At 35.0% G+C, this 14,580-nt stretch overlaps 1 protein-coding gene across 15 annotated transcripts in view; it reads left to right on the forward strand.

Annotated features, from left to right (window-relative positions):
* Nucleotides 1–14,580, forward strand: part of REPS1 (RALBP1 associated Eps domain containing 1) — a 95,691-nt gene that overhangs the window by 78,365 nt on the left and 2,746 nt on the right. For 7 of the 15 annotated variants that reach the window (XM_078155107.1, XM_078155109.1, XM_078155111.1 and 4 more), the window contains 8 exons: nt 443–544; nt 3,262–3,334; nt 4,565–4,683; nt 8,035–8,099; nt 9,560–9,745; nt 12,412–12,507; nt 13,702–13,850; nt 14,378–14,483. In XM_078155107.1, coding sequence (XP_078011233.1) covers nt 443–544; nt 3,262–3,334; nt 4,565–4,683; nt 8,035–8,099; nt 9,560–9,745; nt 12,412–12,507; nt 13,702–13,850; nt 14,378–14,483 — 896 coding nt within the window. The remainder of the gene's footprint in view (nt 1–442; nt 545–3,261; nt 3,335–4,564; nt 4,684–8,034; nt 8,100–9,559; nt 9,746–12,411; nt 12,508–13,701; nt 13,851–14,377; nt 14,484–14,580) is intronic. The other 8 variants (XM_078155108.1, XM_020973749.2, XM_078155112.1 and 5 more) reach the window with 2 other exon arrangements.

Here is a 14,580-nt window from a genome sequence, read left to right on the forward strand (position 1 = left end):
AAGGTATATGATTGCTTGCCAGAAATTGTCGTTTCTTCAAGGTAAATGAATAAACATGATATATCTCTAAATATTAAGAATGTAGTTGGAGAAGAGAAATTCTCTAAACAACTTGCATTTTCATGGGACTGTTATGAATTTTTAGCTAAAATATATGAAACATGTTTTAAGCATAGAACCTACATTGTAAGTTTGATATTTAAAAAGTAATTATTAAATGTTGCTTAAAAGTCTACCTAAAAACTAAGAGAATATTTAAAAGATAAACATTTGAATTTTATACTTTAATGAAGTAAATGCAAATAATAGTCTTGACAGACTTTTTTTCTATTTGCAGATAATTAAAGGAAGCATCTTTTATGACAAATTTTGTGGATTTTGTATCATTTTAAAATGTCTTTAATTTTACCTAGATATTTTTGTGTAATACCTTTTCTGTTAGATCACACTAATCCTACTAGCCCATTACTTGTGAAGCCACCTGACCTTTCAGAAGAAAATAAGATAAATTCATCAGTGAAATTTGTTTCTGGAAATACAGTTGGTAAGTTAAAATGTACCTTTTAAGATCTATAGCTATTAATTTTGATTTAGACACTGAAAAAATTAAAGTAATAGCCATTTTGAAATGTCTGTATTAAATGCAAGTATAGACACTTCCAAACAATAGTCACCTAACTTTAAAACTTCCAGTACTTATGAGTGAAATTGTAAAGAGGCTGTACACTGACTCTCCTACTACCCTTTTGGAATCTCCCTTTTCTGTGTCTGGAACAAGCAGTCAGACTTCACTGGGCTGATGATTTGACCTATTTGTTATTTTTGAGAACTATCTGACTCATTCTTAGCTCCTCTACTGACTTTCTTCTGCATTAGGGGAATTGTATATGTAGAAAACTATACCCTATTTCTTCTTTCACAAATCAATTCAGTTCATTTATCTTCAACTTATTCAAAGGGAAGCTATTTAGTCCTCCAACAAGTAGTCTCCTTTTCTCCCCCTCTGTTTGAGAACCAAAAAAACCTAACTGTAGTCAAAGATTGATAGGCATAAGTGCAGTGCTTATGTTACATGATATCAGGGCTGACATTAGATGATATCTGAAGAAAAGAAAGCCAGAAGATTTGAGGTGAAATTCAAGATCATAAAGAACTCATGTTTGAATGTCTGTAACCTTGGAAAAGTACTTTTCAAAATAATCATAGAAGTCTGCCCTTTTAATCCTTCTAAGCAAACCTGCTTTTCTTTAATTGCCTTGCCAGTTCACCAAATTGTCAGCCTTATTATAAAGTAAACTATTTAATAGTTTTGAAATAACCAAATAGGGCTACTTTCATTCTGAAGTTGACAGGGTAAAATAGAAGAGCATCCTAATGCAGAGTATCATTTTCCAATGTGTTTATACTGAGTAAAGTTTTAGTTATATTTTATTGTTGAAATTTGCTGCAAAATTGTTAACACTAAAATGAATGCTTTAATGAGTTGTTACTAATTGTTACTGTATTGCTACCAACATTTATCACTGCGTTTTAGCTATGCCAAAAATTTAAGTTAATAATGGTAACTGGCATTTACATAATGCTTTAAGGTTTGCAAAGCATGCTACAGATATTTTATCTTCATAATATCCCTGGGAGGTAGGTGCTATTATGATCCCCATTTTACATGTGGGTATTTACAATTGAGGCAGAGAGAGGTTGGGTGACTTGCCCAGGTTCACACTGCTAGTGAGTGTTTAAGGCTAAATTTGGACTCATGTCTTCGTGACTCCAGGCTAGCACTTTATGCACTATTCAGCTGCAGTCTTGCCTTTCTAAAAGGATTCTTGGACAGGTCTTGGTTTCTTTGATAATTTGGGAGATACTCTCCATGGGTAGGGAACCTGTGGCCTCCAGGCCATATGTGGCCCTGTAGGTCCTTGGGTGTGGCCTTTTAACTGAGTTTTACAGAACAAATCCTTTTATTAAGGGGATTTGTTCTGTGAAGTTTGAATTCAGGGGAGGCAGAGCCAAGATGGCGGAGTGAAAACAGTGACTTGCTTGAGCTGTCCCCCAAATCCCTCCAAATATGTATAAAAAATGGCTCTAAACAAATTCTAAAGCAGCAGAACCCACAAAAAGACAGAGCGAAGTTTGAATTCAGTCAGAGGGCTGCACTTGAGGACCTACAGGGTGACATGTGGTCTTGAGGCTGCAGGTTGCCCACCCTTGCCTCTAGTCTCTTCAACACTTCATTGAATAGGAGCATAAAAGAAGCCTAGGTTGCTTTCAGGAAATTAAGCAATGTGTTTCAGGTCCTGTTTTATCAGTAATAATAAGTAGCATTACATTTATATACATTTGTAGTATAGGTTTTCAAAGAAACCACTTTACTAATATTATTTCATTTTAATCCTCACAACAGCCCTGTTAGGTGAGTGTTGTTATTTTCCCCATTTTACAGGTGAGGAAACCTAGGAAGACAGGTTAAAGTGACTTATTTGTCCAAGGTCACATGGCTACTGTCTGAGGAGGGATGTGATCTTAGGTCTTCCTCACTACAAGTCCAGCACTGTATCCATAACACCTGACCTAGCTACCTCAGTAGGAGCATATTCTAGACTGGTTTGCACCATTGTGAAGAAGATACTTATTTATAGGCTGCTGGACAATACAGGTAAAGCTTGGTAATGTCAGGATTAAAAAATTAGTGAATACAGGAACATAGATCTAGAGCTGGTCATCTAGAGGTCATCTGATCCAGTCTCTTAATTAAACTGAGGTGAAAAGAGGTTAAATCACATGACCAAAGTCACGTAAGTAGTAAGTAAATTAAATGCCCTACACCATTCTGCCTCTAAATATTACACATCAGCAACATCAACAGAAACCGCTTGAATTCCCTACCTAATTGTGTTATGTTGTTTCTACCTCTAAGAATCTGTCAAAGTTAGGGCTTTCTAATCAGCAAAATATGAATTTCCAGTACTTCTCTAAATCTTGATATCCAACCTACTACTGTTGCCATAATGAAAAATAGCCCATTAGGAGCTGGTTGTGTTAAATCTTAAGTTGATAATTTTTTATATTCCTTAATAGAGTTCTTGTTTCTAATTTTCAGTTCTAAAGTTGTTTGATATTTATGATTTCAGATATGATTTCAATTGGCAGTCTCTGCTAATGTAGAATGTGTAAAATCTAAAAATACATTGTTGGAGAAAGAGTAAAAATGAGGTGACTAATTATGACACTGTGTGTTTTTTTTTTCCCATTTACCACCAGCAGATGGGTACAGTAGTTCAGACTCTTTTACCTCTGACCCAGAGCAGATTGGAAACACTGTAACTCGGCAACGGTCAGTATTTCCTGCAGTAAAGACCTTTTAAAATATTTTGAACACACCACAAATCATTCTGTCATCCAAAAGCTATTTAATTGCTAGTATAGCTGAATAGAAACCAAATAATTATGGTATTTACTGTTTTAATTAAGTGTGGAACTTTTATGTATTTTGTAGATGCTGTTTAAAAAATAATTTTTAAAAAATGTTAAAATGTTTAAAAGTATTGTTATGAATTTAAACATGAAAATTTTCAATGTACGTGGAATAGCAGAAGAGAGGATTGTATATGAAACTCTACTATAAAACTTAACTAATGGTAATAAAGAATTGCCACTGGTAATAATAAAACTGCCTTGCTTGTTTGTATCCCCTTCTGAACTTCTTTCTCTCTGGAGGCTTTTCAAAAGAGCTTTTAAGTCTTCCACAGTGGAAGTCCCTTTATTAGTCCCTCTATATCTGAACAGTATAAATCTAAATAAGGTGGCAAATAAGTGAACTTATTGGATGTTATCAACTTAATAGTAGCAACATGTGAATTTTACTTTTAAAACAGCCTTATCAATTTCTGTGTAAAAAAGCTACTCCATCCATAAATTCAGACATTTAAATCTGATTTTTTAAAAAGTTGTGGGTTTTCTGGCATTACTGTTTACAAAGAAGTATATGTTCTTGACTTATGCACAGGGACAAAGACTTCTCTCCCTTCATTCTTGCATATAGGCAATACCTCTGTTCATTAAAGCACAGTTTTTCTTCTCCTGATTGCGTATATATCCTTTATTATTTTCTTGAGTTTCCTACATTATGGAAATTCATATATCCAGTTTTCTTACTTGTGACAAGATTAACAAAACCCACAGAACGAAGTACCTTTTCAGAGTATAGATAATGCTTTGTTTGTAATTGTATAACTAGGATATGGCAGCAAAGAAATGATTCTCCAGGGACAGCCAGATCCAAGCCAAACTTCCATCTAGGAATCTGGCCTGCAGAGTGATAAGAATGTGCATTTCCTTTCCTTCAGGGATATGTGGGCTACCCTGGATATTTCTGCCTGGCAAAGCCCCTTATTTCAGAAAGCCATCTAGACCAGAGGGTAAACAAGTATGAAAGCCAATCAGTTAATTTGGGAGTCGGTAAAATTGAAATGTTTGTTGTATTATGTCAAGTTAATATAAAAATAAAAAAGCTACAATAACTATCACTGGTTCAAGTAGTTCTTTCATGAATTTTATTTTGCAGATCACATTCAGGAACATCTCCAGATAACACTGCACCTCCACCCCCACCTCCAAGACCTCATCCCTCCCATTCTAGATCATCATCTTTAGATATGAATAGAACCTTTACAGTCACAACAGGTTAGAGAACTGTGATATAAGTTAAATTTAATTCAATTCAATTTTGAAATTGGACCAAATAAAGCGATATAATGTCATAATTTTAGCCCGTTCTTAAAACACGTGCTGTTTTGAAACTATTATTTCCTTTGTAGTTAGAATGACCAGGCTTACAAGAGCCCAGACAAGTGTTGAGAAAATGCACCTCTGTCTCTTCATTGTAGAGATGTAGAGGGATTACGTGTGTAGATTCTGCATGTGTTGTCAGGGGATGGCCACTGTATTGGTTTTGTTGAATTGCTTTCATTGTTCCTTTTTAAATCTTTATTATAAGGAGCATCTTGCTAAAGATAGGGGTGGGAAGAGGGATTTACTCAAAAATGAGTGTTTTATAACAAAATAGATCAATGAAATATGTTAAAAGGACTGCTTTAACATGTTATTGTTTGAAGTTAACTCTGAACAAGGTAAAGCTTCTTACTAAAAATGACCATGTTCCTCAACTGCTTAGCCTGTAAAATATGAAAACTTCAGTTTCATTTACTTTCAAGCCATTGCAGTTTTCTCTTTTTATGTTATTGTAACTGTTTATTGAGTCCTAACACCCTAGAAATCAAGTGGGAGCTTTTCTTAACTACATTGTTGGCTATTTGTTTTTTCAGTCCATTACATACAGACCAGGTAGATTACTTGTATGATTTTACCTGTTAAGGTTGATTTGCTTTCAACCATATACCAAAAAAAAATTCACTTTAAGATGTGCACACTTGTTACTACAAATGGTTTCTACATGATAAAGTTATCAGAATCAAGCTGTTCTAATAACTATTGAAATTTCAGAGAACTTTTGGATCACCGTATTGACAGATTTATTGAGTACATCCTGATTTCTAGGCAGTGGAGAGATATAAAATCAGTAATCAACAGGCATTTATTAAGCTTGTAATTCTGTGCTAGGCACTAAGAATATAAAGACAGGAAAGAGAAACAGTTTAAAAGAGCTTAATACTTTCTATCTGGAAACAACCTATAATATGCAAATCCATACAAAATAAATATTGAGGTAATTATGAAGGAGAAAGGCAGTAACTTTTGGATGGGGGGGGAAGAACACAACAATTATAATGAAATGGCATTTGCCCTCGTGTTTGCAGCTGACATACTATGTCCCTTTGATGAACGGTGGGGCTTCCCATTTCATTTAATTGTCATTATACAAAAAGACCTTTCTACTTTAGACACCCATAGGGGTGGTCATACCTTAATTCTCACTTTCAACTAAAACTGTTTTAGGTCTGATTGTGAACTCTGAAATTTTCCTTTTTGATTATTTCTTGTCCTTTCGTGTCTCTCTGTTTCACTCCTAATTCTGTTCTTCATCTCCATGACCTCTCATCATTTCATCCATTTCTGGTCACTCTCCACTAGAGCACTGCTCTAGATTCACTTTATTCTCTTTATAGTCTTGATCCTGTAGGTAATCAGTTCCACTAATGCACTGTTCTGCAACCATTGATCTATTTTGTCATTATCAGCTCTGACCCCATCATCTACCTTCTTTGATCTGGTTCCTGAACTGCCATATGCTGTTGGAAAAAGTCATACGCCCCTGGTGCAGTAGATAGAGCACTGGACTTGAAATTGGGAAGCCCTAGCTTCAAATCCTCCCTAAGACTCTTAGCAGCTTTGTGACCTTTAACAAGTCATTTAACCTCTCCCAGCCTCATTTCCTGGGCCCAGTAATATCTAAGATCCCTTCCAGCTCTTAAGTCTGTGGAACTCAGTTTCCTGAAACTCTTAATGCTACCCTACCCTTTTTCTTTTTAGAAGATGACTCCCTGTATATTTCTTTTACTTTCATTATGTTTCTGCCTTCACAGTGTCTTGCTACATAAAAAGTGTCAAAGTCACTCACATTAAAACCGTTCTTCACTTTGTTCCAGTCTCTGAGGAAGGGTTGCTTTCTCCTTGCCAAGATTAATCCATTTACTCAGTAAACTCCTTAAGGGCAGTAGCCTTTTCTTTATATTTGTTTTTTCGAATCCCTAGAATTTAGAACTTATATGTACCTGGCACATAATAAGCACTTAGTTAATGCTTGTTGATAAATTGAATGCCTTTGATCCCATCCTGCTCTGTTTTCTCAGAAAACATGCCCCTCCCATCCTTTCCCATCTCTTTTCTGTTATAAAGTATAGATTTCTGTTTGATATTTGGCTTCAGCCTCTCTTCAAATTGATCGCACATTATTGCCCCTCTCACTACATTCCAGTGTTAACAGGCCCACTTGCTGCTCACTTATACAAAACAGTCCCTATGTTCCTTATCACTGGACTGTTCTCTCTCCTCAATTCTAGAGTTTTTTCAAGGCTCAGCTTATGTCACTTCAAGATACCTTTTCTGCTTTACCCTAGTGTTTAATGCCTCCCTCATCCTTCCAAAAATTGTATTTCGTTTGCTTATATGTGTATTTTTTTTCTTTTGCTTAAGGCAGCAGTAGAACATAAGTTCCTTGAGGACAAGGATTGTTTTGTTTTTGTCTTTGTTTCCCTAGAGCCTTGCATATAATAAGTGCTTTTTTAAAAAATGTTTTTCCCCAATTACATGTAATAACAATTTTTAGCATTTTTTTAAAATTGAGTTCTAAATCCTCTCCTTCCCTCTCTCTCCTACTCCTTCCCTAATACAGTAAGGAGTCTGATACAGGTTATATAGGTGCAATCATGTAAAACATATTTCTGTGATAATAGGTGCTCGATAAAGCATTGAGCTGAATTGGTAGCACCATCTTCCAGGAATTCTGGACTATTCTAACTAATTCTAGACTGTTCTTTATTCCTCACCACTCGTTTATTCGCCTGGCAAGTCTTGCCGGTTTTATTTCCATATCTCTCCCATCTGCCCCCTACTCAACCACTTCAGTTCAGGCACTTATGACTCCTCCTGCACTCCTTCCATTGCTCACATTCACATTACTCAGCTCAGCCTGGCATTTAAGGCTCTTCAAAATCTGGCTTAGCCAACCTGCCTAATCCACCAGATTTTATAATATTCCTTATCATACACTCTTTATTCCAGCCAGATTGGAATGTTTACTGTTTCCCAAATTCAATATTCCCTTTCCTATTAGTGTTCTCTCCATATTACCTTTTATTTTCTTATTTGTTTACAATGTTGCATCCTCCAAATCGAATCAAGCTCCTTGAAGACAGGGACTGTCATTTTTGTCTTTGTTATCACCAAAGCCTCAAAGAGCACATGGCACACAAATGCTTAATAAGTATTTAATTGAACTGATTCTTTAGAATTTGCCTTTAGATGACTGAGCCCCCATGTATTTTACAAAATAATAATTATGGTATATCCCCCTAGGACAACAACAGGCTGGAGTTGTTGCCCATCCTCCTGCAGTGCCTCCAAGACCACAGCCTTCACAGGTAATTTGATTAGTTCAGCATTTGCTTTTGAATTTCGTTTATTGCTGTCCATAATCCCTTTTTGCTTATTAGTCATTTGATTCTCTCACAGAATTAATTTCAAAGGAGTAAAAGGAGATGCTTAATGAGCATACCTAATTAATGTTCAACTAGGTGAAATTAAACCCAGTTTTTAAAAAAAAATTCTTTTAGTTCCTGCTGCTTATTAAAAAAAGCACAAAGTATTATTTCTTTATCGGGGAAGACAGATTTATGCTCAGAATTATGGTACACATTTTAGGTGGCTACTTCCCACATCAATTAATTGGGTAGATAGTTATGAATTTTGAGTGAAAAAAATCACTCTAGGATAGCTGTATGAAGCAATTGCAGCAGTATCCAAGAGTAGTGACTGATCCTTAAAAAACATTTAAGGGCATAAGGGGAAAAAAAAACAACTGAAGCAAAGGAAAGAGAAGTAAGAGCCAGAGGAAACCTTATATAATAATCAACTGAACAAGCAGTGGAAACTCAAATAGAAAGGAAAACCAAGTCATCATGGAGAAAATAAATTGCGACTTTTGAAAAACATAAGGGGAACAAGAAATTAAAGATTAACGATGTCATGTTTTCAAAACTAGAGAATGAATTTGGCAGATTGTTAAGCAATGATCTCTTTTCACAATAGCTGTACAAGGCAACAAGATGTGAAAAGAACAAGCATTTTTAAACTTTTATTTGATCTGGCCACTACCCTTTCCTTTTTCTTTCTTCATTCCTCTGCCAACAAGTATCTTCAAAAAGTAGACTTTTCAGGGCGGCCCTTCCCTCTCCCCCCCAAATTAGCCATCCCTTTCACACTTTGTAAATTTACAGATTTTCCTTCCTTTTTCTTTTTTCTTTTTTTTTTCCCTGGAGGACTACTAGCTCTTAAAAAAGAAATCTATGAATCCTTGGTCCAATGTATACAGATAAAGAAATTGAGTAGTACTTTTTTTGGGGGGGAGGGGCGGTGATGGGAGCCTTATTGATCTTTTAGAAAACTCTGTAGTCTTTGATAATGGGGTCCCTAGGTGGCTAAGTGGACAGATCACTGGGCCTGGCATCAAGAAGACCTGAGTTCAAATTCAGCCTCAGCCATTCAATTGCTGTGTGACCCTGGGCAGTTCACTTAACCTCTGTCTTAATCCACTGAAGAACCACTCTAGTATATTTCCCAAGAAAACCCCATATAGGGTCATGAAAAATTGGACACAACAAAGTGTATGATGATATTTTTTTTCAATGTTGAAGAAAAGGTAATAAGGTGAATTGAGCATATGCTCAAACTACTTTGGGAATATGAATAATGTATTAACGTATATTGTAGAAATTTGTCTTGGTATTGATAACAGTAATGTGTACAGAATAGGTAAGTAGTATGCTAAATTAAAATTCACATTAGTTATTCTCTCCATGCTATTTTCTTGATACTATTATAGGCTCCAGGTTCTCATGTGCATCGCCCAGTGGATGCTGAAGGCCTAATAACTCACACTAGTACCTCACCTCAACAGATACCAGAACAACCAAATTTTGCAGATTTCAGCCAATTTGAAGTATTTGCTGCATCTAGTGTAAATGAAGAACCTGATGATGAAGCTGAAATGCATCCAGATGTCTTGCAGGTTAGTAGTTGTGAGCATATATGATTTCCTTTTCAGGTAATGAATCTTCGCCTGCTATTCAACAAACATTTCTTTAACACTTTGTTTTCTGTTGAGCCCTGAGTGTGGAGTTTGAAAAAAGCATAAGTCATAGTCTTTTCCTTCAGGAACTTTACATTCTAACAGGGAAGCTGTGGCGTGTACACAAGTAGCTAAAATATAAGGTAGACTGTAAAGGCACAATACATCCAAGATCTGTAATATCTGTTAGTGTGGGTGTTCCTCTTCCCCACGTTGACAGATCACCCATCACCTTTGTTTTTAATGATACCCTGAATATAAGTTCTTTTTCCTTGAGGGGAAAAAATCCCTAGAGGGTATTAGGGGTAACCGAATACCTACTGAGAATAAGCCTTTTTCTTTTTTTTTATAATAAAGAAGATTCAGGCCAAAGACCTCTTCCCTCATAGACAAGTAGTCAAAGGCTATGAACAGATAACTCCCAAGGACAGAATTACAAATGAGTAGCAATCATATGAAATATTTCTCAAAAAAAACTAATAAGAGAAATGCTAGATGTCAATTTTTTTAAATTTAGAGAAGATTCTGGTCAAAATGTGGAGATCCATCAAGATCTGGTTTGTTATAGAAAAAAGAATTTGCTATTGCCTGAAAAGGGCTGCAGAACATCCAAAAGTTCCATTTGTACCATTTGATAATTATTGTAACACCTTGCTTCACACCTTCCTAATTGACTACCATATTTAATTAACTAGAGACTCTTATAGTTTAGATCATATATAGTTGCTTGTAGTCATGAACTTCATTATAAGAAATTCAGAGGCAAGTACAGGTTAGGAAGTATATAACTTCCCACTCACGTACTTACTTTCTTAACCTTTACAAAATCTTTATGAGAATGATTTACACACACACACAATCATGGCAGGTCATAATCAAAGAAATTTCTAACTAGGAGTCCAGATGGAAGAGGTATTCTCTTCTGGTATGGCCCTCCAGATATTTGTCAGAAAGCCTGCTGATTAAATAAAACTTTCCTAAACAAGAGCTTCTTAAATGAAATGAATAACTACACAAAAGTTCTTGTACTACTGATTTGCTCAGAAAATGCAAGTTGATAAAGAATGCCTCTTGTTTGTACTATGATGTACTGTTGGCAGAATAGGTAGCCTGGTCCATTGGTACATATTACTTATATAGGCCTTGCAGGTGGACAGTGATGAACTGAGCCCTGAATTAAGTAGAAGAGTGGATTGGATTTACTTGGGAAATTTTCGTGTGTTTTTTCAATAACCTTATGATTCTCTCTGAGGGAAAAATATTTAGCCTGTTGACTGCACTATACTTCAGTGACTATATAACTGGGAATTACATAATACTACTGCCTGTGAGACATCTGTATTGAGGAGAGATGAAAGACGTATGATAGAATGCATCATTAATTGCACACGAGAAATGGCATAAAAGCTATGATCAGAAAGATATATTATGAGAAAAGGAGGTAGGTTGAGTCATGTAATGAAAGCCCATGGATATAACTCAGGTGAAGTGCTCTACTGATTCTTGCATGATATTAAGAAATCTAGAGGGAGGCCTCCAATATGTTGGGTGAGTGAACTTTTTGTGGAGAATTTATGGTAGACTATGGAAAGGCATAGAGGATAGGAGAGCTCAGATAGATTGTGACCTGCATCACTGGAAGAAACTATCCTCGGTGGTCAGATCACAGTTGATTGCAATGTCTTGTTAATTTAAAGAGGTATGACATTTGATATTTAACATGTGCAGTCTAATAGCTTACACAATTATATATGTGTATATAAGATCCAAGCCTAGAATAACCAAGGAAAAACAATTTCACTTATGTACTTCTTACCTTGTATTAATTTATACTTGGTATTTTTCAAGCACTTTCACACATATAATACCATTAGGCCGAAGCATGCATAGTAATTCTGCATAGTTTTAAAACTTGATGCTTTTCAAAAAAATTATTTTGAAGTATATCAGTTGTTGATATCTTTAAAAATATATATAGAAATCCTAAGCGTGAGACCCTGGCATGCTTCATTTGAAGAATGGGAAAAACCTTTTGTGTGTATTATATAATGCATTTCTATTTTGTATGTACTTGAGCTTATATTCTTAGATTTTATGAAAATGAGAGTTTATTGCAATATTTAGTGCCACCAGTAATGTTTGCAAATGGTTTTACATAATACAGACAGTATTTGCTATGTTTGCAATTCACTACTTATAAAATTTATTTCATGCTTCTGGCTTATATAGTTTATTCCCAATCGAAACCATCCTATAACTGATTTTTTTAAATTACATATCAACTTCACGGAATAATCATGTTTTGGGAAAATAAGAACAAAATCCCCATTGGCAAACTAAGTAACTGTTCTGTAGTATCTCTTATCTATAGCATATACAAAGTGAGTTAATAAATCTTGAACTAGTACATTCTTAATGTTAGCTGAAATGTTGCACTAAAGTTTAGAAGCTACTAGCCATCCCAGAAATGCTATGGAATTTTTTTAACCTTTAAAAACAGTTTGTGGTCAGTGGTCACACTTAGAAAATCCACAAGTTTATTTTACTTAATTAATTATTCACTAAATGCTTAATTATACGTTATGTTATACGTTATGTATTTGTAGGTTGAAAAAACTTCTGATCCTTCAAGTTCTCTTAGAGTTGCCAAAACAGATGGAAGAGTTGAGGAAAAGACAGCTGCTAGTGCTCCTGCCAATGTGGTATCCAAAGAGCCTTTTAAAATATTTGTTGATTGTTTTTATGCTTATACAGTTATTATATGTCATGAATTTTAACTTTTTAAGAAACTTGACAAGTTAGAAAACCATATATATGAACTTCATGGAAATGAGAGATCTAATCCATTCTTTTGCCTTTAGGTAGGGCTGTACTCTGGTCATCTTATTTAAAAGGAGAAAAAAGTAGTGACTCCATAATTGTGTACCTGAGTTACTAGAGGATATTGTTTTGTTTTGTTCAATAAAAGTAGAGAAGTGTAGAGGAGGGATGGTTTTAGAGAGACAAACAGTGAGTTTTGTTTTGAAAATAATGAGTTCTGATGCTCTAGATGCCTGCAGTTAGTCACATAGGCATTAAGCTCAGAGTAGAGACTGGGGTGAAGAGATACATCTGAATTGTCATCTGCATGAAGATAATTGAACCCATGAGAGCTTCTGAGATGATGGCATAGAATCATGGGAAGAAAGATCTTTAATATATATTTTTCTAGTTTGTCAAGTTTTGGGGCAATAATTTCCCTTAGCTTAAACATCTCTGGATAACATAAATATTTGTAATCGACAACCAGTGGCCCATTAATTTTAAGAATGATTTGTTAAAGTTGTAATACAGAAGAATCTGAGTCATTCCTTAAAGTTTTTGGTAAGGGAATTTGAAAGAATAAAAATGCTTTATTTTACTAAATTTTCTTTTTGAAGGCTTCATTAAAGACTTACTTTTAAAGTTACCTATAGCTCTTAGTTAACATTCTTTTTCCCATTCATTGTAATTTGTTTTATATATACCAAGTCTTTATTTTTAGACCATACAGAAAAAGAGGAAACAACAATGATGTATTGGTCTGTACCTCTGGACCATTTCCAGCATTTAGATTATTTAGGAGGTAACATAAAGTTGCATTTCTGGAGGCTATCCCTACATATACTGTTGTTTCTGATGGAAGGAAGAGGAAATGTTTTGAAGTTTATGATAGTATGTGTGTACATCTTAAATTGAATATCGTCCCCCAGAACTCAATGATGTCAGAATATTTAGTAACTATCCATAAAAGCCTTTGAATAATGTTCTCTATCAAATTAATTTTATTGTATATATAACTTTATTAACGTCTTGTATGGTAGAGCATTGTGCGAGGCACTAGGAACTAGGTATTTATTGTTTTGTATTACTTGTAGGGCAAAAGCACAACACCTCTTGCTCCACCTCCTAAGCCTATTCGTAGAAGATTAAAATCAGAGGATGAACTAAGACCGGAAGTTGAGGAACATTCACAAAAGACAGGTGTCTTAGCTGCTGTTCTAGCTTCACAGCCTTCTATACCTAGGTAACCAAAGCTAAAATTTTTAAATCATTTATCTGGAATCACTTTTTCCTGTTCAGATTGAACAGTTTGTGGTTGTATCCGTTTCAGTTGGGTAAAGGTGCAATTGTTGTTTGGGCAACTTTCCCATTTATTAGTATGTGTATGTTGCTTTAGACTTTGTTCCTTGTTACCAGTCCTCTGCTTTCCTTCTCTCCTCTTCCTATCAGAGTCTAAAATGGCTGATTTGGAAAGTTGAGGGCAGCCATTATAGTTCTTTTTTTCTACCTCTATAAGTAGGTCATGGATCAGAATTGTCAAACTTTTAAAAATGACATTTAACATTTTAACTATAGGTGTTCTAAAGTTCCTTCTGTATGTGTAGTTGTATGTTCTAGAATATGGATAGTTATATATTAAATTGCCATAAAATTGCCAAGAATTTCTTCTATTCAGTATCTGTATGTGAAAGCAGTAGTATAGAATTACTAGGGATGAAGAGAATTTAAAGATAAGAAGTGGACTATATTTTTTCCCTTTTATCTTCTCAGATCAGTTGGGAAGGATAAGAAAGCTATTCAGGCATCAATTAGACGCAATAAGGAAACCAACACGGTTTTGGCCAGATTGAATAGTGAATTGCAGCAACAGTTAAAGGTAATTTTCTGGGTTCATAATTATGACCAAAAAAATGTCGTATGGTGGTATTTTACTTCTGTGGGGGAAACTTTGTATTTTTTAAATGTTTTTATGA

Source organism: Phascolarctos cinereus, unplaced genomic scaffold (genome assembly GCF_003287225.1).
Source record: "Phascolarctos cinereus isolate Bilbo 61053 unplaced genomic scaffold, phaCin_HiC Scaffold_5;HRSCAF=322, whole genome shotgun sequence".
NCBI classification, from domain to species: Eukaryota; Metazoa; Chordata; class Mammalia; order Diprotodontia; family Phascolarctidae; genus Phascolarctos; species Phascolarctos cinereus.